This window comes from Leptinotarsa decemlineata, unplaced genomic scaffold (assembly GCF_025532065.1).
Source record: "Leptinotarsa decemlineata unplaced genomic scaffold, Ldec_3_MD MMD2_P_RNA_scaffold_5, whole genome shotgun sequence".
NCBI lineage: Eukaryota > Metazoa > Arthropoda > Insecta > Coleoptera > Chrysomelidae > Leptinotarsa > Leptinotarsa decemlineata.
The window spans coordinates 8,545,592-8,572,918 of NW_027412532.1; the positions used below are offsets into that span (position 1 = coordinate 8,545,592).

The 27,327-nt window shown below is 36.9% G+C and overlaps 1 protein-coding gene and 1 long non-coding RNA gene across 2 annotated transcripts in view; one reads left to right on the top strand and one right to left on the bottom strand.

The window, feature by feature from the left end:
• The first annotated feature begins 2,943 nt into the window (after nucleotides 1–2,943).
• LOC111514669 (cilia- and flagella-associated protein 43) overlaps nucleotides 2,944–27,327 on the top strand; it is a 53,120-nt gene continuing 28,736 nt past the window's right edge. Inside the window, exons 1-8 of the mRNA XM_074169478.1 lie at nucleotides 2,944–3,061; nucleotides 7,013–7,281; nucleotides 9,237–9,399; nucleotides 14,807–15,020; nucleotides 15,367–15,486; nucleotides 18,820–19,092; nucleotides 23,667–23,909; nucleotides 23,966–24,283. Coding sequence (XP_074025579.1) covers nucleotides 3,036–3,061; nucleotides 7,013–7,281; nucleotides 9,237–9,399; nucleotides 14,807–15,020; nucleotides 15,367–15,486; nucleotides 18,820–19,092; nucleotides 23,667–23,909; nucleotides 23,966–24,283 — 1,626 coding nt within the window. The 5' untranslated portion in view covers nucleotides 2,944–3,035. The remainder of the gene's footprint in view (nucleotides 3,062–7,012; nucleotides 7,282–9,236; nucleotides 9,400–14,806; nucleotides 15,021–15,366; nucleotides 15,487–18,819; nucleotides 19,093–23,666; nucleotides 23,910–23,965; nucleotides 24,284–27,327) is intronic.
• Nucleotides 25,480–27,074, bottom strand: LOC141479952 (uncharacterized). Its single transcript, XR_012464077.1, has 2 exons — nucleotides 26,154–27,074; nucleotides 25,480–25,947 (listed from the first exon to the last, which is right to left on the bottom strand). It is a non-coding gene; the product is annotated as an uncharacterized lncRNA (long non-coding RNA).

Sequence of the window (27,327 nt, forward strand, 5' to 3'; positions counted from 1 at the left end):
AAATCTGATTCTTCAATGTTCTTTGACATCTTATATAATTCAGCCAGACCCTTGAAAAACAAGAAATTTGTACAGGTTTCTGAATTCAATCTCTCAATATCAAAATGAATCGGGCACCTCATTGTAAAATTACATCTTCTCAAAAATGCCGATTGCAAACCATTATTCATTTCAAAGATGAAAACCCTGTCCATGAAGCCGCTTACAGCACCCTCCTTTGCAGGAGAGTCAGCAGCTTCATTGCGCTTAGGCCACATGTGATCCATTGTACATCTTCCCGAGGAGTTCTCCTCCTGGGTCATCATCCTTTCCAGGAAGGTGAACATGTTACTAGGAGACAACTTCTTTATAATGGCAGGTGTAGGCCAAGACTCTGAAGCTGAACACACACTCTCTTTGGCAACTTTGAGATGTCTCACGGTGGTTTTGGAAGGTGCCGCGACGTTACTGTCGTTGTGCGGAAACTTCAACCTTCTTGGGGTTCCCTCCGTGGAGGTGTACAAGTGAGAGAGCTTTCCTGCAGGGGTAACCGGTTCCTTGCCTTTATTCAAGGCGGAGCTCCTGGCGCCCGCCGCAGGAAGTGCCCTTTCTGTTGGAGGTGGAGTGGGAGAGGAGGAGGGTTCACTTATAGTTGCTGCCACTCCTGCCTCTTTAGCTCTCTTTCTCCTTTTGGCCTTGGCGCCGCAAATGCGCTTACGCCTTGGCCTTTGTATAACATCACGAGGTGATCTGTTATGTCCAGCCTCATCCCAAGCGATAGATTGGGGTGGACATTTCTGTTCATCCCCAGCCACCGCCTTAGATTGAGGTGAGTCCTTCTGTCCAGCCTCGGGATTGGTTTTAGTTATTTCTGTTTTTGTGTTTGTTTCATTCATGTGTGTTCCCACGAGTAGCAAGGGAAGAGTTGGTCACCTCTGGCAGAGCCCCGCATTACCAGAGGTAGGCTGATTACAATGAGGTTTCGCCCAGTTCCCCAAGGGTATCGTTCGTGACCGCATATAAACCTGCGGCCATCCAGCTGTTGGTACAATTCCTTACACCTCAGCTTGGGTAGGCTGGTCCACGGTTGCATGTTTTGCCAAACTCCCATGTATTTTTTTATGGCGCTTCATTCTGGCGTTTTTTGGATCTCAGGCCCACTTCACACGGACGGGGTAAAGGTCAGCGCCTCGTCTCTGCCAGACGTCCATTATGTGTGAACTGAGCCTTAGCATTCAAAGCCCACATCAGACCACCTCCACTTCTCCGCTTTTACCGTCATTCAGTCAACCAATCAGAAGCTATCGCGCATACAGCGGGAAATTCAAACACTTTTACTGTCGTTCAGTCAACTATTCAGCTACCGCGCATACAGCGGAAAATTCAAACCATCAAATATGTATTGGGATCATGGATTATATTTGATTCCATCCCATAAAACATCCCATAACTTATGCTCCCGAAGATGTGAACGGACAGCCGATTAAAGGTTCCTTCTATGGGATGGAATCGAATAAAATCCATGATCCCAATGCATATTTGATGGTCCGAATTTCCCGCTGTATACACACTGTTTCCAAAATGAAATGACATACTAAGGTCAGAATTTTTTGCTTCACAAATAATGGGCGGCATATATATCTGATGGACCTTTTTTGTAGAGAGAATACCATATTGAATCGAAATTGTGCACAATTTCCCCAGAAACAAGTTCCATAACGTAAATAGGACTCAATTTGTGCAAAATAAACTGATCTTGTGGAAGTAGTGTCTAATTCTCTTGCGACAACTCTCACTGCATGATATTCTGCTGCTAGTCTTTCACATAAGTAGTCGACATGGGAATCAAATTTTAGATTTTTATCAATGGAGAGCCCTAAAAATTTGATTTTCTCCAAATTTTCGAATTTAACATTTTTCAAGTGTACTTCCCCTATGTTACACCTGAACGTGACTACATTTGTTTTATCGAAGTTGAATGATGAAAGATTGGAATCACACCACTCTTTCACCCTTCTTATGTCGACGATGATTAGATCAAGTAAATTTGAGGCGGTATTGCTATGCCAGAGAATAGTGGTGTCGTCAGCGAAACATCTGAATTTACCACTTATGTCAACATGGACAGAGTCATTGACATAAATGAGAAACACCACCGGTCTCAAAACGGAACCTTGTGGGACCCCACTGCAAATGAAACGTTCTTCCGATGAAATTCTATCTAATAGAACATTCTGCCACCGATGAGAAAGGTACGTCTGAAACCAAAGTAATGCAGTTCCTCTAAAAGTAGCATGTGGTCTACACAATCGAAGGCCTTGGTTAGGTCACAGAACATGGCCGCCGCAAATTCTCTTTCATTCAAATTGGTGTACAGGTTTTCCAGAAGTGAAAATATGGCGTCTTGTGTACTTTTTGAAGACTGAAAGCCAAACTGGAATACATTTTTTATATTGCTTATTGATTCAATCCCAGCAGAAGTTGAATTGAAAAAGGTATATTTTTAGAAGTGAATTTTTGGATTTTTGGGAAAGGAAGATTCTGGCTTTCTACTTCCCCATCTTGATGCAAAAATTATGGAGAAATTTTCCAATGAAATAATGAAATCAATTAATTTCAAAATGAACTCTATACAAAGATGTTTATTTCATGTAAAGGAGTAACTTCCGGACCCAAACTGGTAGCAATACTTTCATATAAACATTTAATTGCATGAAAGAAAAAATACTCATGAAGCAACAACTTTCATATGACCTTCCTTTGCCAAAACCTTTTTTTTTTACAACTCCTGAAAATATACTCCTTTCAATTTAAGCGCTCGACAACCATCTTCAGTTCAGGCAGATTGGAGTCTAGCCCCTCAACCTTGCGGCTGATTTTTGTCAGAAGGACAAATAGGTTCATGACTGAGGTATAATTTGAGTGCTGTATGAATTTTGAGATTTTATAGATTCTTGTGTTGAAATACCATGGCAACGAAAGTGGATAGTAACCAAGGTAAATAAAGAGTATTGACGAATAGCTATGAAGTGGTTAAGTTTTCAGTGAGGTCAAGGATGAGAGCTACTGGAAACACAACGCAGTAAGTTCCAATTTTTTCTATTGAAATTGAGAATATTTCCATGAAATTTCAGAAGTGATCTTGTGAGATAACCGTGAAAAATGTAGATAATTGATTTCAACCATACCTTTAGTTGACAGAATAGAGGTTAAGAATGTCATTTACAATGTTGATATATAATTATTTATATAGGTAACTGATTTACCCAATTGATATATTATCACTTTACTTTATCAAAGAATCATTTACATTCGTACATTCGAACCCTAAACGAGTCTCATTAGATATAGGATCTTTCATTGAGCGCTTCCTATCTTTAAATCATCTGAAAATGAAACTTTCAACGGATGATGATCAACTGTATTGCCAAATATGTGCCAAACTAACTGACTATTATAAGAAAACAAGTATAGCTGAGGCACCAGTCAATCTAGTAAGAACCCTGATGATCTTCAAACATGACTCAACCTCTGACAGAAGCACCAAACTCGTACGAAGGTACGAAATGGATGAACACTTCAATCTAGCAGATCACTATTATAATCTTCATGCGGTCATTGTTCACTGTGGTTCTGGCGTTGAATCTGGTCATTATTACGCATTGGTCAAAGATGAAACGGATTGGTTTAAGTTTGACTATAGTGGTGACACTAAATGTTCTGGCGATGTCTTGAATTTATTGAAGCCTCTAGAGACACGCTACATTTTGTTTTATGGAAGAGTGGACACTGGCAGATCTAGATCTTCAGATGATATGGTGCTGCCGGTTTTTCCGAGTTTTCCTGCAGCTGAAAAAGCAAATACCCCACTGGAATCAATGAAGTCGCTCCGGAGCGCCAAATAATTTTTGTTGTTTCATAATTTCATGCTGTGTATTACTTTCTTCTTTACTATGTATTACACTATATACCTGAAATTGTAAGAAACAAAGGGTGTGTGAGATATCGAAACTCTTTATTCGTTTGAAAGATCTATTGATGCCATTATGTGTAAAATATAATATGTCAAATGTTCGCCTCGGCTTCTCTGGGTGCAGCGCATCCAAAACGACCAATTTTTCATGACTCTAGCGTATAATAATCATAATAATAATACTGATAATCATAATACTTTTATTGCAAAACGATCATCACAGGACACAGCAAACGTCAGGTACAGGTTTAAAAAAGCAAGTTAAAATGTATTTACAATGTCTATAAATCGGGAGGGGGGGTGGGAAGAAAATATTTAAATATTGTCTTAAAATGTTGAAACAGTATTCTAATACAAAGACAAGAAATTAAGTATACAGCTGAATTTAAAAATCTGAGAAGCACAGTTGAAAGAGTATCTAAAACTAATACACGTTATTACATCCAACAATCAAAAGAATAATAACGTTTCTGCTTCAAGTTACTTATGACAGAACTCCTAAACCCCTTCAGGCCTTTGATAACTTTCAGTACTTGAGGCAGTGAGGTGTGTGCTTTGATTGCTTGGTAGTGTGAGCCTTTCTCATAATAAGTTGATTTATGGTAAGGGACAGATAGCTCATTTCGATGTCTAGTGTGGAGGTTCATATTAGTAGAATATTGATCAGCATTTGTAGGAAACAGATGGGGATATTTCTTCACGAAGTTGACAAGGCCCAGGAAATACAATGAAGGCACTGTCAAGATGTCTAGTTCAGAAAAATATGTCCTACGTGAAGTATTACGACTCAATCCTAGTATACATCTCAGAATTTTCTTTTGTGTTATTAATATTCTTTGTGAGCTTGATGAAGAGCCCCAAAATACAAAACCATAGGAAATAATTGACTGAACATGACCATAGTGATATGTTTGCAAACAGCTGACTGATACTTGGTCCTGTAGATTGTGTATAACTCCACAGATGGAGTTCAGCCTACTATTCAAAATGTTTATGTGTGAATCTCAGCTGAGGGTTGGATCTTGTATGAAGCCCAGGAATTTTATATGATCTGATATTGGACTCGATTTGTAGTTAAGTTTGACAAGTGGGGATGATTCAAAGTTATTTCTTTCACTGAATGTTATTAGTCCTGTTTTTCCAACATTCAACTTAAGCGTGTTTCCTTCACACCACATGCTACTGCATGTGTCATATCATTCACATATAATAAGAAGAGTAGGCGTCCAAGAATTGACCTTTGGGGCACCCCTTGCATGATATTAGCTTTGCTAGCTGAATTTGACCGATGGCATGGGTTATGTTGGCTTTGAGGAACGATGTGATTTGTAACTTTTTATAACGGTGTGAAATCGCACCATCTAGGTGGCGAGTTCACATCACTTCCACGTGAGATGTCCATGCTCTCAAATCGCTCGTGCAGGATATCCAGTGTGGCATTAGCTGTGTGGCGCAGTCCTTTTGAAATCATATGTCGTTGGTGTCCTGATCATCCAATCCAGGTGAAAAAAAGGTAGTAATCATCGACCAATAGTGGTCGCCGCTGACAGTGATGGCTTGGCCAACATCGTTCTCAAAAAAATATGTACCGATGACGCCGATGTATCGTCCCAAATTCGACAATTTTTTTTGTTCACGTACCTATTTATCCAGAAATGGGCCTCATCGCTGGAGATGATTTTTCGATGAAAATCACGGTGAGTTGCTATTCTAGGGCCCATTCAGCTAACACACATTGTTGTCTATAGTCATTTACCATCAGTTCTTGGGTTAGTTGAATTTTGTACGGGTGCAGTGTGTTCTGCGAAAGGTCCAGTTTTTGAGAGTGACGCGAAGTCGACTGTCTCAGATTCTCCTGCACACTCTCGCAGACAGCGGCGATATTTTCGTCAGATTTTGCGTTTCGTCGATGTAAGGGTGTTGGTCAATCGTTTACTTAACCAATGGACTCAAATTCATCCACACAGTCCTCTCGGTAGGATGATTATGGCGGCCGTAAAATGGGCGAAGAGCGCGAACAGAATACCCATTTTGATAAAACAATTTCATTATTTGCACGTGTTGTTGAAAATAATATCAGTCCATGACTTTTATTCCAAATAGTGAAACATCGTCAGAATATCACCAAACTTGAATGGTGAGTTCAAGTTGAAGGTTTCTTAAAATGTGTGTGGTCTAAAAAGGTTCCGACCTAACAAAGATACAAGACATATTTTTTCGTGGTACTAAGAAATTGATCTCGAGTAAAAGAACTATACTGTCAATATTGCTGTTAAGTAATTTATGCAGGAATTTTATACCAAGGATAATTGTCCTATTTTCCAAAGATGTCATATCAAATCGTGTCAACAAAATGTTATGATCGATGCCTCTCGTGGGGTATTCTCCATCATCTTTTAGACATAAGTATTTCAGGAACTTTCTCTGCACGCTCTCAATTGATGTTTTTTGGTAGTCGTAAACTGGATTCAATAACACACAGGCATACTCTAACTTAGATCTGGCATACGCAAAATATAGAAATTTTATGGTGGCAATACTTTTGAAGTTTTATGCTGTAAATGAATCCAAGCATCCTATTTGCATCAGCAGTCATATTTCTTATAAGTGTTGTAAATGATAATTTATTGTCGTATGTTATACCAAGATCTTTTATATCGTATACGCGGCAGATTGTAGTATTGTTGATTGAATAATCAATTGTTGTTCTTTGTTGTAAATTATATTATTTTACATTTCTATACGTTCATTTGTAGATGATCATCATTACACCAAAGTTTGATTACATCTAATTCATGTTGTACACGTTGGCAGTCTGTAATGTCGTCGATTTTATAATATAGTTTCAGGTCGTCTGCAAATAGTAGGCTAAGAATAATCGAAGAGGTTGCCAAATCAATAATGAAAATTAAAAATGAAAGAGGTCCAAGATTAGAACCTTGTGGTAACTACGTACAGATGTAACTACGTACTGAGCCGATTTGAAAAATTCATATTCGAAGAATTGTTTTCTGTTAACTAAATATGTATAATGTATTTATAATGAAAATTAATTTTTAGATGGGTGAAAATGGGAAACATTCCCAGTCTGAGTTTCATCTCGAAAGACGTCATTTGTTACGCTGTTGGATGTCACGCAATGTTCATTAATTTAACCACCGGCGAAGAGTTGAGTTTTACGGCAAACACTCGCAGCGGCAACGGAGATGGAATCAGAGTATTGGAGGGGCATAAAGCCGTACATGTTTTTGGGTACGCCGAAAATTGCAAACATTCCAACATCTACATCAAAAATTATCCTACGTTCAAAACCATAGCCAAGTTTTCGGGTGAGTTGTATCAAATGAGTAATTTGATAAATAGGTAGAATTCTTCGCTAGGAATCAATTCCACACAGTCACGGGATCAACACACTACAAGACTCTCTCAGGATATGCTATATACTAATTTCTTGACTCAAACTTTGCGTATTTATATCTGATATGACAACTTTCACTTTTATTTTTAATCATATATGCTAGGTTCGAAGTGAGTGGGTTTATTTGACCCTCCATCGCAACCCGCAAGAGTTTATTGTGGCTCCACACCTACATATTCGACCAAATGTGGTCTTTCAGGTCTGAAGGTAAGAGTATGGCTCTGCCAAACTCTGAAAATTTGATTCTGTCCCCAGCGGGGCAGGCACAAAGTATGTGGTCTGCTGTTTCATCATTTTTTAAACAGAGGCAATACACACTGTCTTCGGACAGTCTGAGTTTCTGCATATGATGATTTAAATGACAGTGACCTGTAGGCAGTCCAACAACTGTTTGGTATCAAGCTTCGGAGGGAGAATAAACGCCTTGCAGTGAGCCAATCCTGGAAGATTCTGCCAGATTCTTGCCATCCAGGTGTTCAATCTTTGTTTGGCAAAGCCTAAAGCGATACCAATGACAGGTTCTGGTCCCATGAAGCTGCTTGCAGCACCCTCCATTGCAAGGAAGTCAGCAGCATCATTGCCTTCCAGGGCAGTATGGCCAGGAATCCAGATCAGAGACAATCTGTTAAGTCTTTCTATCGAGGAGAGTCGTGTTTGGCAATTTGCGTCTTATAGGTGGTACACGTATAAATGATTTCTCGTGTACATACCAGAAGGCAATTTCCTACTGACATGTTGCCATATCCATTCGATTTTTTAATTTTTTTTGTATAAGTTCACTCGTCTTGAACTCATGTTCAGAGTGTCAGCTGTTTAGCATGTATAGTTTGTTGGTGAGAGGCATAAAAGTTAAAAGTGTTTTCCGTGTTCGACAATTTTCTGCTATCTCAAAAAGAGATCAAAGAATTTGCATCAAATTTTGTGAGAAAAATGAAAATAAGTGCTCGAAAACACTTGGAATGTTGATAGTGGCATAATGTGATTGTACTCTGTTTACAAATGGTACAAGCTTCTCACAGAAGGTCGAGAAGATATGAATGACGAAGCTTGCTCTGGACGCCCCAACAAATCAACAATCGAAGAGAAGCGTCGAATCACTAGATTGATTGATCTCGAATCTTGCGAGATTCAGAGATCAATCAAAAGTCACCATTTTAGTACTTTTTGATCACAGTAAAGATTTCGATTAAGTTAATTTCGATTTACTCACCAGCAAACTGAAGTTCATAGGATTCGATGACATTTCTCTAAAATGGATGACCAGCTATCTCACAGGCCGAACACAGAGGTGTGCCGCAGGAATGTATTTTAGGACCCTTGATGTTTTCAGTCTTTATTTTTGATTACTCCACTTTCTTACCACATTGCCAAGTACATCTATACGCAGATGATATACAATTATATTTGTTTTTTCATAACACCGATACAGAAAGTTGCATGGCCAATATAAACACAGATTTGCACAAAACATTCCTATACTCGGAGAACATGGACTGAAAATCAATCCAAATGAAACTTTGGCCTTATGCATAGGGTCTCAAAGACAAAGAGTAGAAACTCAGTGTAGCTTCAGGCTCACTCTCGATAACGCAGACATTGACTGGGTAGAAAAATCTATATCTTCGTGGCTAGCCTTTAAATATCGTAATAGAATGTCGTAGAAATTTCGCCAAAGTTCCGTCGAAATCGGTAGCATTATTCTCGCTGCTTCTCGAGTGGCGGGAAATCATCGTTCATTCGCGCGCTCTTAGCTATGCCACGTTTGGTTTATGGCATTATTTTCTGGCTGGCGTTATTTTCTTTCGGACATGATTTACAACAATAATATACCTATATTAATACATTAATTATTATGTTTTGATTCAGGCGGATCTCCTGATGGTTTGATCGCAATGACCTTCACAGAGACATCGTTGGTAATTACTCTGGGAGATTTACCAGGTTTCATCTTAACAGTGTGGAATTGGAGAAGTGAGGAGAAGTTTGCTCAAGTGGATAGCCATATTCAATTGGAGAATCAAATTCTCTCGTAAATATAAGTTTTTATTGATTGACAATATATTATATTATAAAAAAACTAGAAGGCCTCTGATATTCCTGAAGAAATGCATTGACTGCATTCAGGAATAAACTAGGGGTTCCTGGCGTCGCTCAGGGACTTGATATGAGATTGTATGGTAGTTAGAATAACAACATTGATTTTTTATTATATACCCCCACCAATCGGTTGCCCTATCTATACAAAAAAGTTAGAAATGGTCCAAAACGTTCGAGAACATACTACAAACATTTGCGAGTGTTCTAAAATGTTCCACAATGATCTGGGATGTTTCCGAATGTTCAACAACATTCCAGAATGCTTCAAGATATTCTGGGATTTTGTGGAATGCTCTTGACTGTTCTTGACTGTTTTAGAAATATCTAGAGAGTGAACCTTTCTGTCTTTATATCTTGAAAAGCCCCACGTTGAGGTTAACACAGAAATTGTCTCCATGAATAGTGTTCAGTGGACTACCACACAATTAGACTCTTTTGATTGAAATATTCGGTTGAGAAAGACGACAGTGCTGTCACAAAATGTGAAAAAAAAACAGCAACAATTGTGAAATGTCAAACATAAATAAATAAAAGTGAAATGGAAGGTCTGTTTAGAAAATAAGGTGAATGTTTAAATTTCGTGGGTTAACGTACATCTGATTATTGATTTTTCAATTTATTTATGTTGGTACACTCGTCTCGAACTTATGTTTATAGTTTCAGCTGTTTAGCATGTTCAGTTTGTTGGTGGGAGGCATGAAAGTTAGAAGTATTTTGCGTGTTCGGTGATTTTTGCTATCGAAAAAATGGATCAGAGAATTTGCATCAAATTTTGTGTGAAAAATGGAATTGAGTGCTCAAAAACACTTGGAATGTTGACAGTGGCATACGGTGATTGTACTCTTTGCCAAAAAAATGTTTTCAATTGGTAACAGATTTTCACAAAAGGTCAGGAAGATGTAAATGACGATGCTCGCCCTGGAATTGTTATGGCCGTTACTTGATGAAGATCCATAGTGAATTTCATAAACAACACCTTACGATTTGATCTTCACAAACTTTATTTGAGAAATGTATCACGACATGTTTCGCTAACACAGTAGCTTCTTCAACAGTGATTTGAATACTACAAAGTGCTTCTTATGCTAATATTCATATACCTCAGGTAACTACAATTGGGACTACCTCCATCAAATTACCTAAACCTCTACAACTTTTATGTACCTGAGGTACCTCATCAATTATGATTACCTGAAGCATATTATTTCACTTCTACATCACAAATAATACTTCCTCGTTTTTTTTTAAGAAAACAAGTTCAATAACCGTTCAGTTTCAAACCTTTATTTTCTATGTGTAAAATTTTGAACTCTCCGTTGAAGATATGATTTTCTTCTAAAATATGATTTGAATATGTTGAACTTGTTTCCTTAATTACATAGCTCATATGATGTTCCTGGATTCGATTCCTAAATATTCTACCAGTTTGCACCAATGTACCTATACCTTAGGGCACGTTCCCCACTTTGATTTATATATTCCTGATTTCTCGAATTTGCATGTTTTATCTTCATTATTTTTAATGTATTACTTGTTCTACATGTATTACTTGTTCTACATGCAATTTTAATATAACGTTTCCTCATAAATGAAGCCACTTTTTCTGTTGTTTATCCAAAACGTTGAATCTCTATAATTTTGATTATCTACTTTATCAATAGGAAAAACCTCTCGAATTTCTTTTGTGTAGACTTTATTGAAAATTATTTTGTTTATTAATTCGGCTTTAAACCCATTGTTAACCGCAATTTACTTGATGATATTAAGTTATTTATTTAAATTATCTATTGAAAGACGAACACTGACTAATCTGTGATCGAGTAAGGGGCTTGACTTGGCGAAATTTTCATGGATAATCTAGAGAAGTCGATTTTCAAACATCCTTTGATTAAGAATTTCTTCTATTGGCATAGATATATGGATGATGTTTTGGTACGTTTTACATGTAATAAGAGATAATTAGATAATTTTATAGGGTTATTAACACAATTAATGACAACATTAAATCCACTATCGAAGTAGAACTCAAACTTAATCAATTTCTTGGACTTAACAATTAGTAGAATGAACAACAAACATGATTTTTCAATTTATCACAAACCGTCCTATACATTACGATTACCCGACAATAACAATTTTATTTGAACAAAAAAAACTGAAATTACAAAGAAATAACATAAAACCAAACAACAACAAAAAAAAATAAAAATTGAACTATTAATAAAAGCTGAAAATTAAAAATTATTATTAACAAAAAATGAAAATAAAAAATAAAAATTAGAAGATTCCAAACCAAGTTATGTCACGACGTTTCGATTGTTAGTATCCACAATCGTTTTTGGGTGATAACTGGACTTATTCTTCCGAGATCCGACTATTTATAGGCCATTCGAGTGCTTTCACCTATCCCCTCTTCTGTCTCTCTCCGCTTCATTGGTTTTAGCGGGAGATGATTGTTTGGCCAGAGTTTTTTTGTGAGATTAGAGGTTTCCATATGTTACGTATCTCTACGCTAGCTTGACTAAATGCGTTGTTGGACAACGTATACGCGGTTTCTTTGAATTTTCTCCTAAACCAGTGTTCCTCTTTGTGGATGATTTCAGCTTGAGCCCACTTGATATTTTGTTGAAGAACCCAAACATGCTCTGCTATTCCGGATTTGCTGGTTTCTCCTTGCTGTGTGTGTTTCTTTTAGTTTCACCGATGTATCATTCTCCGCACTTGCAGGGTATCCGGTAAATGCAATTCTTGGAATCGCAGTCCGCGTTTGGTGGCCTAGTTTTCGTGAGGCTGTTACGAATAGTGTTTCCAGATCTGAAGCAGGTCCTGATGTTATACTTGGAGCCAATCCTTCGTATCCTTTCCGATAATCCTCTGATGTAGGGAGGTACAACTACTGGTTGTGGAGGCTTCTCTTCCTTGTGGAGCTCTTGCTGTCTTCTAGCTAAAGCCTGTTCCACCATCACTCTGGAGTAACCATTCCGTTGAAGGTCGTTTTTGCTGATGCCTAGTTCCCTTTCGAGACCTTTCTTTGTATTACAGAGCCTGAAGGCACGGTCTAGTAGAGTCTTAATGATTCCTCTCTTAGTCGATTGATGGTGGTTGAATTTCTGGTTCAGATACTGTCCTGTGTGTGTGTGGGTTTTCGATATACCGATGTTTCCCATTTAGTGTCGGTCCTCTTCGTTGTGGACTTCCTTTTCCATTGTGGAAGGGATGGAATGACTCACGTTATCGATGTGCTTCAGGGAAGTATCTAGTTCTGCATTCCCATGGTTCCATATTATGAAGGTGTCATCTACGTATCTCAACTAGACTCGGGGCTTCTTGTGGGCTTCTTCAATGGCCAGGGTCTCAAACCACTTCATACATATATTAGCTATAACCGATGAAAATGGCGATCCCACTGGCAGTCCCTCATCTTGCGTAAAGAATTCGTCCTTCGGTTGAAAGTATCAGTTCCGTACACAGCATCCTAGTAATTCCATGATTACTTGTATCGGTGAGTTTGTTCTATCTTTTAAGGTCGCCATCTTCGGATAGCTTCTTCTGTATGATTTGAAGTGCTTCTTCGACAGGAACGTTGGTATAGAGGCTCTCCACGTCGAAACTGATCAGTTGCTTCTGCTCTTTGACTTCGATTTACCCTAGTAATTCAACGAAATGCCTTGAATTTTCTACAAAAGATGATGTTTCACCTTGCAATGGTTTAATTATTGGTAGTAAAAATCTGGACAAGTTCTGAGTGGCTGAATCTCTGGAGCTAATGATCGGTCTGAGCGGAACATCCTTTTTGTGTATTTTAGGTAGTCCATACAAGTGAGGGGGCTTACTGTGGTGCGGTGTTGGTGATGATCTCTCTTTTTCCGAGAAATAGACTTGATGTTTTTTCAAAGTCTGGTGCAGAAGAAGAACAGAAGATCGAAGAGGTGTTTCAGAAAGGAAAATACACGAGGATCGTAAGAAACCCTACTGCATCAATTGAAAGGAAGTTGTACCAGACTTTGACAAATTAGATAATCAAAATCAAAATTATAGAGCTTTAACGTATTTTGGACAAACAACAGAAAAAGTGGCTTCATTTTTTAGGAAAGTGTGAATCGTGTCCTAAGGTATAGGTACATTGTTGCAAACTGGTAGAATATTTTGGAATCGAATCCAGGAACATCATATGAGCTATGTAATTAAGAAAACAAGTTCAACATATTCAAATCATATTTTAGAAGGAAATTATATCTTTAACGAAGAGTTCGAAATTTTACACATAGAAAATAAAGGTTTGAAACTGAATCATTTGGATGCAATGGAAATTAATAAACTTAAAAATTCAAACATTCCAATGAATGACCAACTGGATTTGGAAAGATCACCATTATGGTATTGAAGGTGATTGACAATGTTTCATGATGAATTTCACTAGTTCGGACTTCCATTGTCTACTATATAAAATGATTTGAAATCCCTGAAACAACTAAAAAAGAATAATTAAAAATGAATAACTGAAAATAACAATTATATTGGGCAAAATAAACCTGAAATGAAATAATAGTGAAATAAACTACAAGTAAAAATATAACAATTGAATAAATTAAAACAAAATAAAGATAAAGGAACGAAAAAAGAAAATAAAAATAAAAAGTGTAGAGATTCCAAGTCACGTTAGTTCACGACGTTTCGATTGTTAGTATCTACAATCGTCTTCGGGTGATGACTGAAAAACCATTATTGTACTTGTTGAAAAAAAACCCGAGGAAGTATTATTATTGATGTAGAAGTGAGGTAATACGCTTCAGGTTATTCATAATTGAAGAGGTACCAAAGGTATATAAGAGTTGTATATATTTAGGTAATTTGATGGATGTAGTCTCAAATGAAGTTATAGTCAAAGTAAACGATATAGTAATCTTAAAGGTGTCGGCAAACTCAAAAGCCAAAAAAACCAATACAAAGGAATTCTGCCGCAACGAATTAGTCCACGTGGACTGAAGAATTGGCGCATTGGATAATTTTTACTAACCGAATTTTATGATTGGCTGAAGAGTCATAAAATTAAATTTGAAGTCATGTTACGGTGACCAACAGAATGTAGCGATGAGTACCGCCGTTGTATATTTTAAAGGGGAGCTGCTGGAAGGTAGGGGGCACTATATATTTTACTTGAACTATACCTGTGGTGTATAAATAGTAGAGTAAGAAGCAACTTGTAATATTCAAATCAATGTTGATGAAGTTACTGTGCTTGAAAAACTAAAATTGATGAATACATATTTTTTGAGGAAAATTTACCCATTTCTTGAACAGACGGCATACGCACTAGTAGGTTCATACTTTTTTTGCAGTTGTAGTTTCTCTAAACCTTTCACTTTGTTGCAACTGGCAGTCAATACGGAAGAGTTGTGCTTTTGGGATCTACACGTCTGTTGCAAACAGGTCTTCATGGGAAAAAATTATGGAAAGATTCCAAAACTGAAAGATATTGCCCCATTTGTCGATACTCTGTGGACAACCGAAGGTGGATGCTTCATCCTGGATAAAAACGGATGCATATACTCAGTGAGTACGGAATTTTCGTTGTTTACAAAAAATTTATACAAAAATGGAAAAAAAAAATTCAGCAGTTTTTGAAATGAACACGCTTCTAAAAACCAGCAAAATAAAATCACAATGCACTTCAACAGTGTAAAAAATAATAACAATAAACAAATTCGATGTTTTGGATATTTATTTAACTTGGGCAGTATTTTACTCAATCAATTATAACGATTGATGATATTATAGTAGGTTATGAGATTGGATTTGGTGACGATAATTTTAAATCGATAAATTCATTATTGATATAAGTAAAGTATCTAGTGATTTTGAATAATTGTGAAATTTACTGTAACAATAATTTTTATAGGTTGACAACGAGTTCGCTGTAGAACGGGTCGTGGAAGTATCCTTTCAAGGAAAGAACGTTCCTACAATTTCATGGTATAAAGGAGGTTTAGTAGTGGCTGGGCCGGATAACAACCTAAGAGTGAGTATTTCAACAATTTTGCGCTATGAGAAAGCTAGAGAAATCACAAGACACTGCTTTTTCAGTTAGTACTAACCTTTGAAAAAAAGCTGTTGAAATTTCATGATATTCTGCTCATAGGTTTGTGAGTAAGAGTGACACTACTTTTGTTATTTTCAAAACAATGGACCAAAAACAATTTCGTGTTTTAATTTCTCACTGCTTCTTGATTCGAAAAATACCGTTCAAAAGAAGCGATGGCTTAAAAAGTGTTATAAGGACTCCCTTCCACCAGAAACAACAACTAAACGTTGATGTGCTGACTTCAAACGTGGTCGTAGAGACAGCAGAAAATTTTCTGTGAAGATTCCTGCACTGACGCCTGTCGGAAATAATCCAACGTCGTTCGTGGTATTAGCCAGTGAAGTAATTGTTTTCTGATAGGCGTCAGTTCATTTCTTTAGATTTATTTCTTTTTTTAATAGAATTTCAATAGTGACAGTCATTTTTCTTCTTATCGTTTTAATGTGTTGTGTCTATTTTGAATCAGGCCAAAAAAGTCAGCAATGGGAGACTATTTATTATTTTCACTGTGGAATTCAAGGGTTTCTTTTGAATCAATTGATATAGACCTTTTCAATTTCTTTTTAATTTCTGGAAATTCAGTGACATTTTATGACATTGAAGTCATAATGATATTTGATTAGGATCTTTCGGAATGATACTCTCAATTTCTTGTACACTATTTTCATTGTGAATTGAATTAGTGCCATCAGCAAACATTTTTCTTCCGTAAAAGAAATTATGTAGTCATAGAATCGAAATACATTATACAGGGTGTAACTAAATAAGTGTAAAACATTCAAGGAGGTGATTCCTCATCGAAAAAAAGATAGGATCTTTCATATAAAGAAATTCCATTGGAGCATCCCTTGTTAAGATACAGCCTCCTGAAGGTGGTACATAAAATTTGTATAACAATTTTTTTCACAAGCACTAAAAAAACATATCCCTTCTGACGGCGTCAGAAGGGATATGTTTTTTATGCATGATGGGGCTCCCGCCCATTTCAGTCAAGTAGCACGTCAGCATTTAACTAAAACATATGCAAATCCGTGGATAGGTCGAGGAGGACCACAGAACTGGCCCGCTCGATCCACGAATCCTCTCGATTTCTCTATTTGGGGCCATTTACAGCATTTGGTTTATCGTACTCCTGTTCGCGATGTAGAGGACTTAAGAAACCGCATCATCGATGCGTGCAGGGTAATCAGAGAGACCCCAGAAATATTTGAGCGAATACGTGGCTCAATGCGCCGACGTCTAGATGCATGCGTAATGTCTGAAGGTAGACATTGAACATTTACAATGATTTCTACATGTTGTGTGTTTTGTTATTAATAAACTAGTTTTGTTTATTACCCTCCAATCGTTAAATGCAGGTACTAACTACATAATAACAATGAATCCAGTTCGCATGTATGACGATGCATTTCTGTAGTTGTACGTAAAATGATTTTCTGCTGCGAACTGGTATATTTTGGGCAAAAAACCCAGATGACATCTTTTGTTTAGAATGAAAAAGGCTATCGAAAATACATTTTTTAATGGTAAACAAATGATAACACAAAAAGTTACATTGGAAATAAATTTTATGGGTTGTGTTTTCCACCCCTTACAACCATGGGGTAAACCAAATAAACTACTGGCTAACTGTCTTTTTGGTAGTACAAAACGCCAGGTTGATTTCAATATTGTAACTTTCTCAGTGCTCGTGAAAAAAATTGTTATACAAATTTTATGTACCCCTTTTAAGGGGCTGTATCTTAACAAGGGATGCTCCAATGAAGTTTCTTTATATGAAAGATCCTATCTTTTTTTCGATGAGGAATCACCTCCTTGAATGTTTCACACTTATTCAGTTACACCCTATATACGAGACAAAACATGTCACAGGGTTGATCCTCGTGGTACCCCACATATTATATTTTTACATTATCCATTATGATATGTCATCCTATATTATGCATTATTTTCAGGAAAATTGTATGGTCCATAGTATCATATGCTTCCTTCAGGTCTAATGACGGAACTCCATATTTTTTATTCGAATTTAAATCTAGCTGGAATTGGGTTATGGCACCAACATCGAGGATTCTAATTTTTTCGAATTCCAGATTGCCCATCATATAATAATTTTGACTTTTCAAGATATTCGAACAGATAGAATTGGTCTTCAATTTGTCATTTTCTCTTTTGTATCTGTTTTAAAAGATAGTTTGACAATTTTCGCATTAGTATTGAACATCATCTATGATGAAATTGGCTGATACTTGATAAAAATCCATAACTAACGTATTCAAAAAACAGTTTATTGTGTGATTTTCAGTGAACAGTGTAACAAACACTCAACACGTATTTCGCCATATAATGGCTTCTTCAGGCGTGCCTACTCGTTTTTGTGAAACTGTTTGGGGAAAATCTCACAATAAAGTGTTTTTTGAATACATCAAACATCATCATCTGGTAACTATATAATTAGGTATTATTCAATTTGATTATAATGTATGATATGGCAAGAAAGTAGTTTTTCATCTGTATCTTCATCTGTAGAATGGGGAGGGTGAGTGTAGGCCCACAGCGCTTAGGCCACATGTGACCCATTATACATCCTTCCGAAGAGTTGTCCTCCTAGGTCATCGTCCTTTCCAGAAAGGTGGACAGGTCACTAGGTGACATCTCCTTCATATCGGCAGGTGTAGGCCAGGACTCGCCAAACACACACTTTCCTATTGACTTCGGACATTCACATAAGACATGCCTGATAGCCTCATAATATGGAGGTGTTTCCTCAGTTGACAGTGGCCAGTCAAAAATCCTACTGTCAAGCATAGGTTTTTCCTGGTCATCGCCAGATATTTCTTCGGCGCCAGCTTCCCAGGGTCGCCCAGGGTGATCCTGGCAAGTCTGCATCCTTTGATTCCGTCCCATCTCTTTACGGATTGAGCATGGGTGTGACGTTTGGTTAGTTCCGCAATTGTCGAAGTCATCAGGCCGTAGGTGTCACTGGGTCCTAAAATTCTTAGTCCAGCCGCTTCCTTGGCTAAAGAGTCGGCAGTGCGGTTATCTTTACTCCTGTCGTGCCCTTTAACACACCTCAGGTTAATGTTATTATCTATTGAGGTTTTGTCTAAATCTTGGTGGCACTCTAGTACTAGCCCTGAGGTAAGACGTCTGTTCAAAGTTAATGAAGGTTAGTGAACTTGTTTTGTTCATTATATCTACCTTTTTCGACATCAAATTTCATTTCATCGTTTGCAATCTTTTCATTATTGGCACGTATCTAATTTTCAGCATTACAAAAGATCTGGAGCTTGGACTTGTGACTGGACTATTCCTCTAGAAGTTGGACTGAACTATATGATGAACAACAGAACAGACTATCTGATTGCTATCGATGCTAATAACGATATTGTGAAAATCAGTAATACCGATGGTTTAACCTATTTAAAGCCAAGTATGTGCGGTATCACAGATTTTTGTTTGGTGAATCCTGTGGGAGAATATATTGTAGCGCTGAGAAATGGAAAATTTCTGACCGTTTTCGAAGTGGAAACGGGAAAATCAGTAAGTACTGGAACATTAAAGTAACACTTCATTTGAGAAAGTAAATATTTCAACACAACCGATGCAATCGGTCGATTTTTAGCCTGATTTATACGCCAGAGTTATATAAAAAGGTCTTCCCAACGAGGATATCTCACACCCACTTTTGTTTTATCAAAATTTAAAAATAGAAAGCACTCATTGAAAGACACTATATAACGATGTGAATCATATGTCTATCTACCTTCCTTTTTAGAATTCTTGAATGCCTTAATTTTCAACCATTCCAAAAGATTGAGTTTGATATACATTGTCATACAAAATTCAACACAAATACAAGACACTTTTTCAGATTTTTTTCCTTCAACATAGTCCCTTTCACCGCTAAACATTTCTCCCAGCGATGCTCCCATCTGTATCTGTATCTGTATCTGTAGAATAGGGAGGGTGAGCATAGACTCACAGCACTTAGGCCACATATGACCCATTGTACATCCTTCCGAGGAGTTGTCCTCCTAGGTCATCGTCCATCCTGTCCTTTCCAGGAAGGTCACTAGGAGACATCTTCCTTTCCAGGAAGGTCACTAGGAGACATCTCCTTTATATTGGCAGGTGTAGGCCAAGACTCGCCGAACACACACTCTCTTTGACAACCTCGAGGTGTTTCACGGTGGCCTTCTTGGGGTTCCCTCCGTGGAGGTGCACAAGTGAGGAAGCTTTTCTGCAAGGTCAGCCGGTTCATTGCCTTTATTCAAGGCGGAGCTCTTGGCGCTATCAGCAGGAAGTGCCTTTGCTGTTGGAGGTGATCTGCAATGTCCAGCCTCATTCCAAGCGGAAGATTGGGGTGGACATTTCTGTTCATCCTCAGCCACCGCCTTAGATTAGGTGAGCACTTCTGTCCAGCCTCAGGATTGGTTTCTGTTTTTGTTGTTTCCGTTTTTGTGTTTGTTCCATTCATGTGTGTTCCTACGAGTAGCAAGGGAAGAGTTGGTCACCTCTAGCAGATCCCCGCATCATGGAGGTAGGCTGATTACAATGAGGTTCTCCCAAGAGTATCGTTCGTGACCGCATATCACCCTGCGGCCATTCAGCTATCGACACGATTCCTTACACCTTAGCTTGAGTAGGCTGGTCCACGGTGACATGTTTTGCAAAGGCTTTTGAGGAATTTTAGTTCCCCTCACCCTATTAATTTCTGCCACTGACCAGGAGTCCGGCGACCCAGTCTATAAGGCCACATTGGCTTTCCGGACTGGGCCTCCAGTCCCCCGGCCGTTCCCTTATCCGCCACCTGGGGACGCGCCCGTCCAAATAGTACTCGGCGTGTTTCTCTGAAAAATAATTGTGTTCACGAAGGTGATCGCCTTTGCATTTGATGAAAATCTCTGTCCTGGTATGTTCCTGTAATGGTTTTTCTTTTCCTTGTTGATTACGGCGTTCACAGTCAGATGGGGCGATGATAATCATGTTGTTTATTGTTCGCTTCAGCCTAGTTCGAGGAATGATACTCTGAAGGAATTAAATTTTCAATTCTCGAAAATCATCGACTTTATGTTGATGATAGACTCTATCATGCACTGACAAGTAGCCAAACAGCCCGAAACGGGCTGACAAGTAGCCAAACAGCCCGATTCCGGCAGTTGTATCATCAACAGCATATGCAGGAATAACTTTAGTAAAGAATCCTGCACTGACACTTGTTGAATATAATCCAACGCCCTTCGTGGTATCAGCCAGGGAAGTAGTTGTTTTCTGATAGGTGTTAGTCCATTAACCTACAATGTAGGTAATTTGAGACTGACCTGAATGTTGAATTGTTTTTTTAGATAATTTCCAAGTACGCCCACTCAATTTGTGTAAAGGACATGAGTTCATTCGAAACCAGATATTTGGATGTTTTCGAGAGTCTGGAAATAACAAAGTGTGGCATAATAACTATGAACAGTAAAAAAAATCCTATTCCAAACAGCCCATTGGTCACCTTTCTATGAATCACTCTGTTAAAATTAGCATGATTTTTCACGAGAAAATTTCCCTCAAATTTCTAAATTCCTAATAGAGACCTTTTTCAGAGTTAGGAATTAGTTTTCTCCATCTCCTGAAGACGCCAACATTATTGCAGTTCTGATCTTGGCCAAAGTGCTTGTTTTGCACTGTCGGAAGTTCTAATCAGATCCAAGAACAGAGCATTATACATGGTGCTATGTAATAAGTGTCAGATATTTTGCAGGACAGTTCCTCAGTTATTCATAAGGTGAAAAATTCATGAAAGCAGGGGTCCGCAAGACCTTCATTTTTGAGGTACTTGGTATGTGTGATTGATGACTTGTTTACTTTATGGTAATTCATGATCACTGAAATGAAATCAATGAAAACTCTTTCGTCTAAATACCACTGGTAGATTTTATTCATACGACCGGTTTCGGGTTTGATCCCATGATCAAGTATAAAACTGAAATCTGAATTTTGAAATATCGGTTTTATTAGAATTTTCCGGTATGCTGCAACTTAAAATTCCACACTGAAAATTCTAGGGGTTGTTAAACTCACAACTTTAAGAGAGGAGACCTACATAAATAGAGTTGCTCGTTTGGGGGTATATGTTTCTGGTTTTTTATCAATTCGTTAATTTCCATGGCCTCCAACAAATAAATTTTTTCCCTTTATTACATATGTGTATGATTTTGAGGTTACCCTCATTTGTCTTGTGGTTTGATTCTTGAAGATGTTCGTACACTGCAGATTTTTTGTTCAAACAGTCGTGTTCACGCAATCTTATGTCAAAATTTCTACCTGTTTGGCCTATACATACTGCAGATCATTTACCACACTCTATTATATATATATATACCTGATTTTTCATTCTATCCTGTTAGGGTTTTTGATTCAAACAGGGTTTTACCTAAATTATTATTACTTGTGAGAGCTGTTGATATTTTCTATTGAGAGAAATAATTTTGAATATTATCTGAAAGTTTACCTGAGTAATTGATGCTACTGTACTTGATTATGTTGTGTTTTCAGCAGTTTGGGTATAATTTACTCATGAGTGCTTTGTGAGTTTTACCTGATATTATCTTTCCTATTAGTGAAATTGGTACCTGATTGATCACTGCAATTTGCTTAATTATTTTGATTTCATCTTGGAAGCTCTTTTCCGTTAAAGGGATTGTGAAAGCTCTGTGTATCATTGCTCTAAACGCTGATAACTTATGTGAGAGCGGACTGGAAGAGTCAAAGGGAATTGTACAGTCTGTGAACGTGTTTTTCCGGTAGATATTGCATTGAAAACCATTATTATCTCCTGAAATTTTCAAATCTAAGGAGTTAACCTCCTTGTTTTGTACGATTTCTACTGTGAACTTAATTTTGTTATACAGACTGTTGAGAACGTTTGAAAATTGATTAATTTGTCTCTTTGAACTATCAAAACCAACCAGTACGTCATCAACATATCTGAATCAAAACACCCTCTGAAAGAGGGTTATTAAGGATGCAGGTGTTTTCTAGTGTGTCCATGAGAATGTCTGCCAGAATTGGACTTAATGGTGAGCCCATAGAGAAGAGACCTGAGATTTGCAGGTAAAAATTATTACTAAATTTGAAGAAATTTTTTTTCCGACATGTATCAAGAAGATTGCAAAATTCGGTAGTTATATATGGATTTGTATGACTCTTATCTAATATGTATTTCCCGAGGGGAAGACATTCGTCTGTTGGGATGTTAGGAAATATGTTTTTTACGTCGAACGATATTAGTTTGATATTATTTTTGATATTCAGATTTGATAGTTTGTCAGCTAGGCCTACTGAATTAGAACTGTGTTCCAAGGATTAAATTTTGTGAATTTTGAATTTAAAAATTTAGACAACTTACTGTTTGGGACATTTATATATGATACCACGGGTCTGGCAGGATGTCCTTCTTTGTGGAGTTTGATTAATCCATACAATTCTGGAGGCTGGGGGTTCATGCATAGTATCTTGATGTGGGAAACAGCATTGTTGATTCCTCCATGTCCTTTTTAACTTTTTAGCATTTCTTAAAATGGTGTCATCTAATGTATCCACCACTTCTTTCATTTTCGAAAAGTACTCTTTTTCTTCTAGACATACTATGCTGTTTCCTTTGTCTGCTTTGGTGAAAATGATTTTGTTGTGTTCTTTTTTCCGTCCTTTAGAGTGTCTTTGATATTCCTGGGCTGGCTGGGTGAATGAGTATTCTTAATGATTTCTACTACTTTGTGTTTGTGAAGGAGTGGGTCATCCAGTTTGTTGGCGTTGTGTGAGATAGCTAGTTCAGCGTGTACCTCTATGATGTATTTCATGTTTCTGTTGTCTGGGGGGGGGGCGAATTTTGGCCCTTTTTTTAGCAAATCCCTTTCAATTTCAATAATGAAAATTCGCCCCCTTAGACAACAGGAACGTGAAAGACATCATAGGGGTACAAGCTGAACTATTTCAAACAAAGCCAACAAACTGGATAAGTTTCTCAAAATTATTATTGATTCATGATTTTTTAATTTTGTGCAATCATGTTAATATTTTTCATCGGTTTAGACCAATATGAATTCATAATTTTTTGTTTATTTCAGATATCAAATTTTACCTTACAAGGTGAAGTTGTAAAATTGAGAGGAAATAATTATTTTCCTTACCTGGCGGTCGGATATGACAAAGGATATATGGAATTGATATCTACTTACAACCAAGAGAAACTCTCTGTGTTGGCGTCTTTCCTTTTGGGTTCTACTCCTATTCAGCAAGTGAAATTTTTCGAAGAGGGCAGGATAATTGTTGCAGGATGTTTAGATGTGGGCGATATTTTTGTCATCGAGGTATCCTCGGACGAAATTCTAGTAGAGTTAGATAATTTTACTGGCATGTTTTGAAGGGAATTCCTGGGACCCATATGAAAGTCATCGCTCACGTAGAAGTCAAGCGTCAAATTGTCGACTTTATACTGGTGGCATCAAAAAGCTGTTATAGACTCTTCGTGCTTCCAGTTACATCTAGATACCTAGCTGGGAACAAGATTATAAGATACTGCATTATGAATAAAGATGAGATAAGTGTGAAAGAGTATCAATTCGAGTCTAGCGATTCGTTGTACTATCGCCTCTTACAAACGACGAAACCGAATAGAGATCGAATTTTTTATGCTTTGCCATTCAATTCGAGAAGTATACACATGATTGAGACCAGGCGGGGGGTGAGTAGAATGAGGAGGTTGTTTAATTACAATCAAATCAAATATTATTTAAAAGTTAAATCTATTGTGGAGAGATACATACGTATAAGGAAATAAATATTTCGAAATGAATTTCGGAATACTAATCTTTCCCAACTACCTACACAGTAGGGTCTGGTAAACGTCTGTCGGAAAATAACTACTTCCCCGGCTAATACCACGTTGGATGGGGGTTATCAATATTTTTATTCGTTTCAGAAGTATTCAAAGTGAGACATTTTGGAAGGCTCTGAATATGCATGAAAATATAGGTACACATACCGACATCAGTATAGGGAAAAAAATTCTTAATTCCACTAATTTTTTTTCTATAAGGTCTATGATCTAAAAGTAGTGGGTGCCAATTGACATAGTACTAGCTTATGAAGCGATATGGAACTTGTCAGTTTCAGGTTTGTGGGGCCATATCGGAAAAACGACTTCACAAAAACATATACACTGAAGGGTGCTGCACAACATCATACTAAAACAGATGGCAATCGGTTAAGATGACCTCATTTATAAGAAAAGCCTTCATACTGTTCCAGAAATTAATTTGGGCCTAAGAATCGCCAATACCGAATTGGCCTAATTTCTACATTCGTAACAATAAGAGGGTTTGAAATAGTTTTTGTCGTTAATCGGCTAGCATCCCTAGACTAACAACTTTCAAAAATCATCAGCTATGGGAGTTATTTCCATTATCTCACTGATTTACATGATATGTATTACATAAACCCACATAGCAATAGATATTCCAGGTATATTTCATGAATATACATTTAAGGATATTGTATTATGCTATGAATATGCCATGGATATATATATCTTCTGGAGAATATTCCCTGGAAGTGCTCCTGGCGAACCTTTGATATATTTTAAGAATATTCCTCGGGAATATTCTTGGAATATCTTATAATATTCTTAGAATATCTAAGGTATATTCTATTAAGAATATTCCAGGAATAGAACCCGAGGAATATTCATAAAATATTCAGGATATTCTTAGTTTATTGTAGGAATATATAATAGAGAAACACCATAGAATATTCTTTAAATATATTTTATGAATATTCTAGGAATATTTGGAATATTCCAAGAATGTGACGAGTAACCGCTATTAGGCATGTATATATTGCATTTTGATACAAGATTCACACAAGTAATAAAACACATAATATTCATAAACAAATATATTTTAAAAACAATATACACTGAAATATTTGGCGTTTCAACCAATATTAAAAATAAAAAATCTAATTCAAAATATTTATTCACTGAATAAAATATTCCTAAATACTGTCATATTACAAATATTAGAAATGTATTCAAATTAGGATGTTCCTACTCTCAAACAAATGTATACTAAAAAATATACTAAAATTAACAATTCTGTGAATTCATCAGCACTAATTAAAAAATAATAAATATATCATTTCATTGAAAAAGTGTATTACATCAAGAAATAGGTTAGGTTAGGTTTCTCACTTAGAAAAATAAACCCACAAATGAAGTATTTAAAATGAGTGGTATGATGGGTTCTTCAATGAATTTCACTTACTTAAAGTTATTCAAACTTTGCTCACCAGAATAGTTTTCCTTATATTTGTCCAACAATGCATCAGCCAGTGTTTCAATAGTAATACCTGGAACAAAATGTACATTAACGTTCATTATCACTATTTGAAAGTGGCACAATAAAACTGGAATAAAAATCAAATAGATATTTTTCGCATAGGTTACTCATGAACATTTACAACATTCTATGACTTGGAGAGCAACTTGCATTGTCTTGTTGAAAAGTAATCATTACGTTTTCAGTTTACTATCGATACTATTGCATTTTACTTACTTTTCTTGAAGACTGAATAGATGCAACTCTCCTGTTTGAAGATCCAAAATCAAACTATTCGCTGTACTGCAAATTGGACAACCCCAAATTATAAATGGTACACTGAACGTGACAGAATTATACTTTGATAATAACACCAACACATCATGCATTACACACGCGAACCTGCCACGTCAACTGCCATGTTGAATCAAATGTCGAATTTAACGCATACGCAAATGTACCATGCATTAAGGGACAGCCGCTTTCACAGAGCTTATTCGACTGTCGCGCGCTACACTTCAATTGACCAATGAGAAACGTTTACTCCAATTATTCACTTCCCCATTTCTCTGTTTCCAGGATTTTTCGCTTTGTAATTAAATAATTTCAAATACAAAAAGACAAATAGGATGAGAATTAACCAATTTATTGATGCAATTGGTTCATTTATTGGCCCATTCAAATTTTTTGTCGTTTCCAACAGTTGCTGTTGGAGCAATTCATCCAGAATCTTTGCGTTGAGTTCAAAAACTGGTTAAAACTATCAGGGTTATATACATTAGGTTATGCATTCGATTAAGATCTTCAAATATTTTTGTTTTTAATAATATTGAATTATTTGAATACGTTATTATAAGATACTTCAAAATTCCATTGTATAGAATATTCCAAAATATACCGTTAGGACATATTCTAAGAATATACCATATGGTATATTCGATCGACAATATTCTTAGAATATTCAAGGGAGAATAATCCATTTATAGACATTCTATGCACATTCTTTCGGGAATAATCCTGCCATATTCATTCAAGCATATTCTATGAATATTCTAAAGGTATGTATATATTCCAAGAATATTCTATGAATATTTGGAATATATACGTTCGTTTTATGATATACAGGGAATATTCCAAGAATATCTAGTGCTGTGTGGGAAGCTTGTCAAAACCAGGAAGAGGCTTGTGAATTCTCTTTCTTTCTCACAGTCTTCTAGGTTAGGTTAGTTCCAAAGCGAGTGGGTCTATTCGACCCTCCACCGCAACCCGCAAGGACTTATTGTGGCTCTCACCTATTCAAACTTGACCAAATAAACCCAGCTTTTTAACGAAGCCGATCAGTTTATATGTTGAGTGGTCTTTCAGGTCAGATGGTTAGAGTACCAAACTCTGAAAACCTGATTCAGTCTCC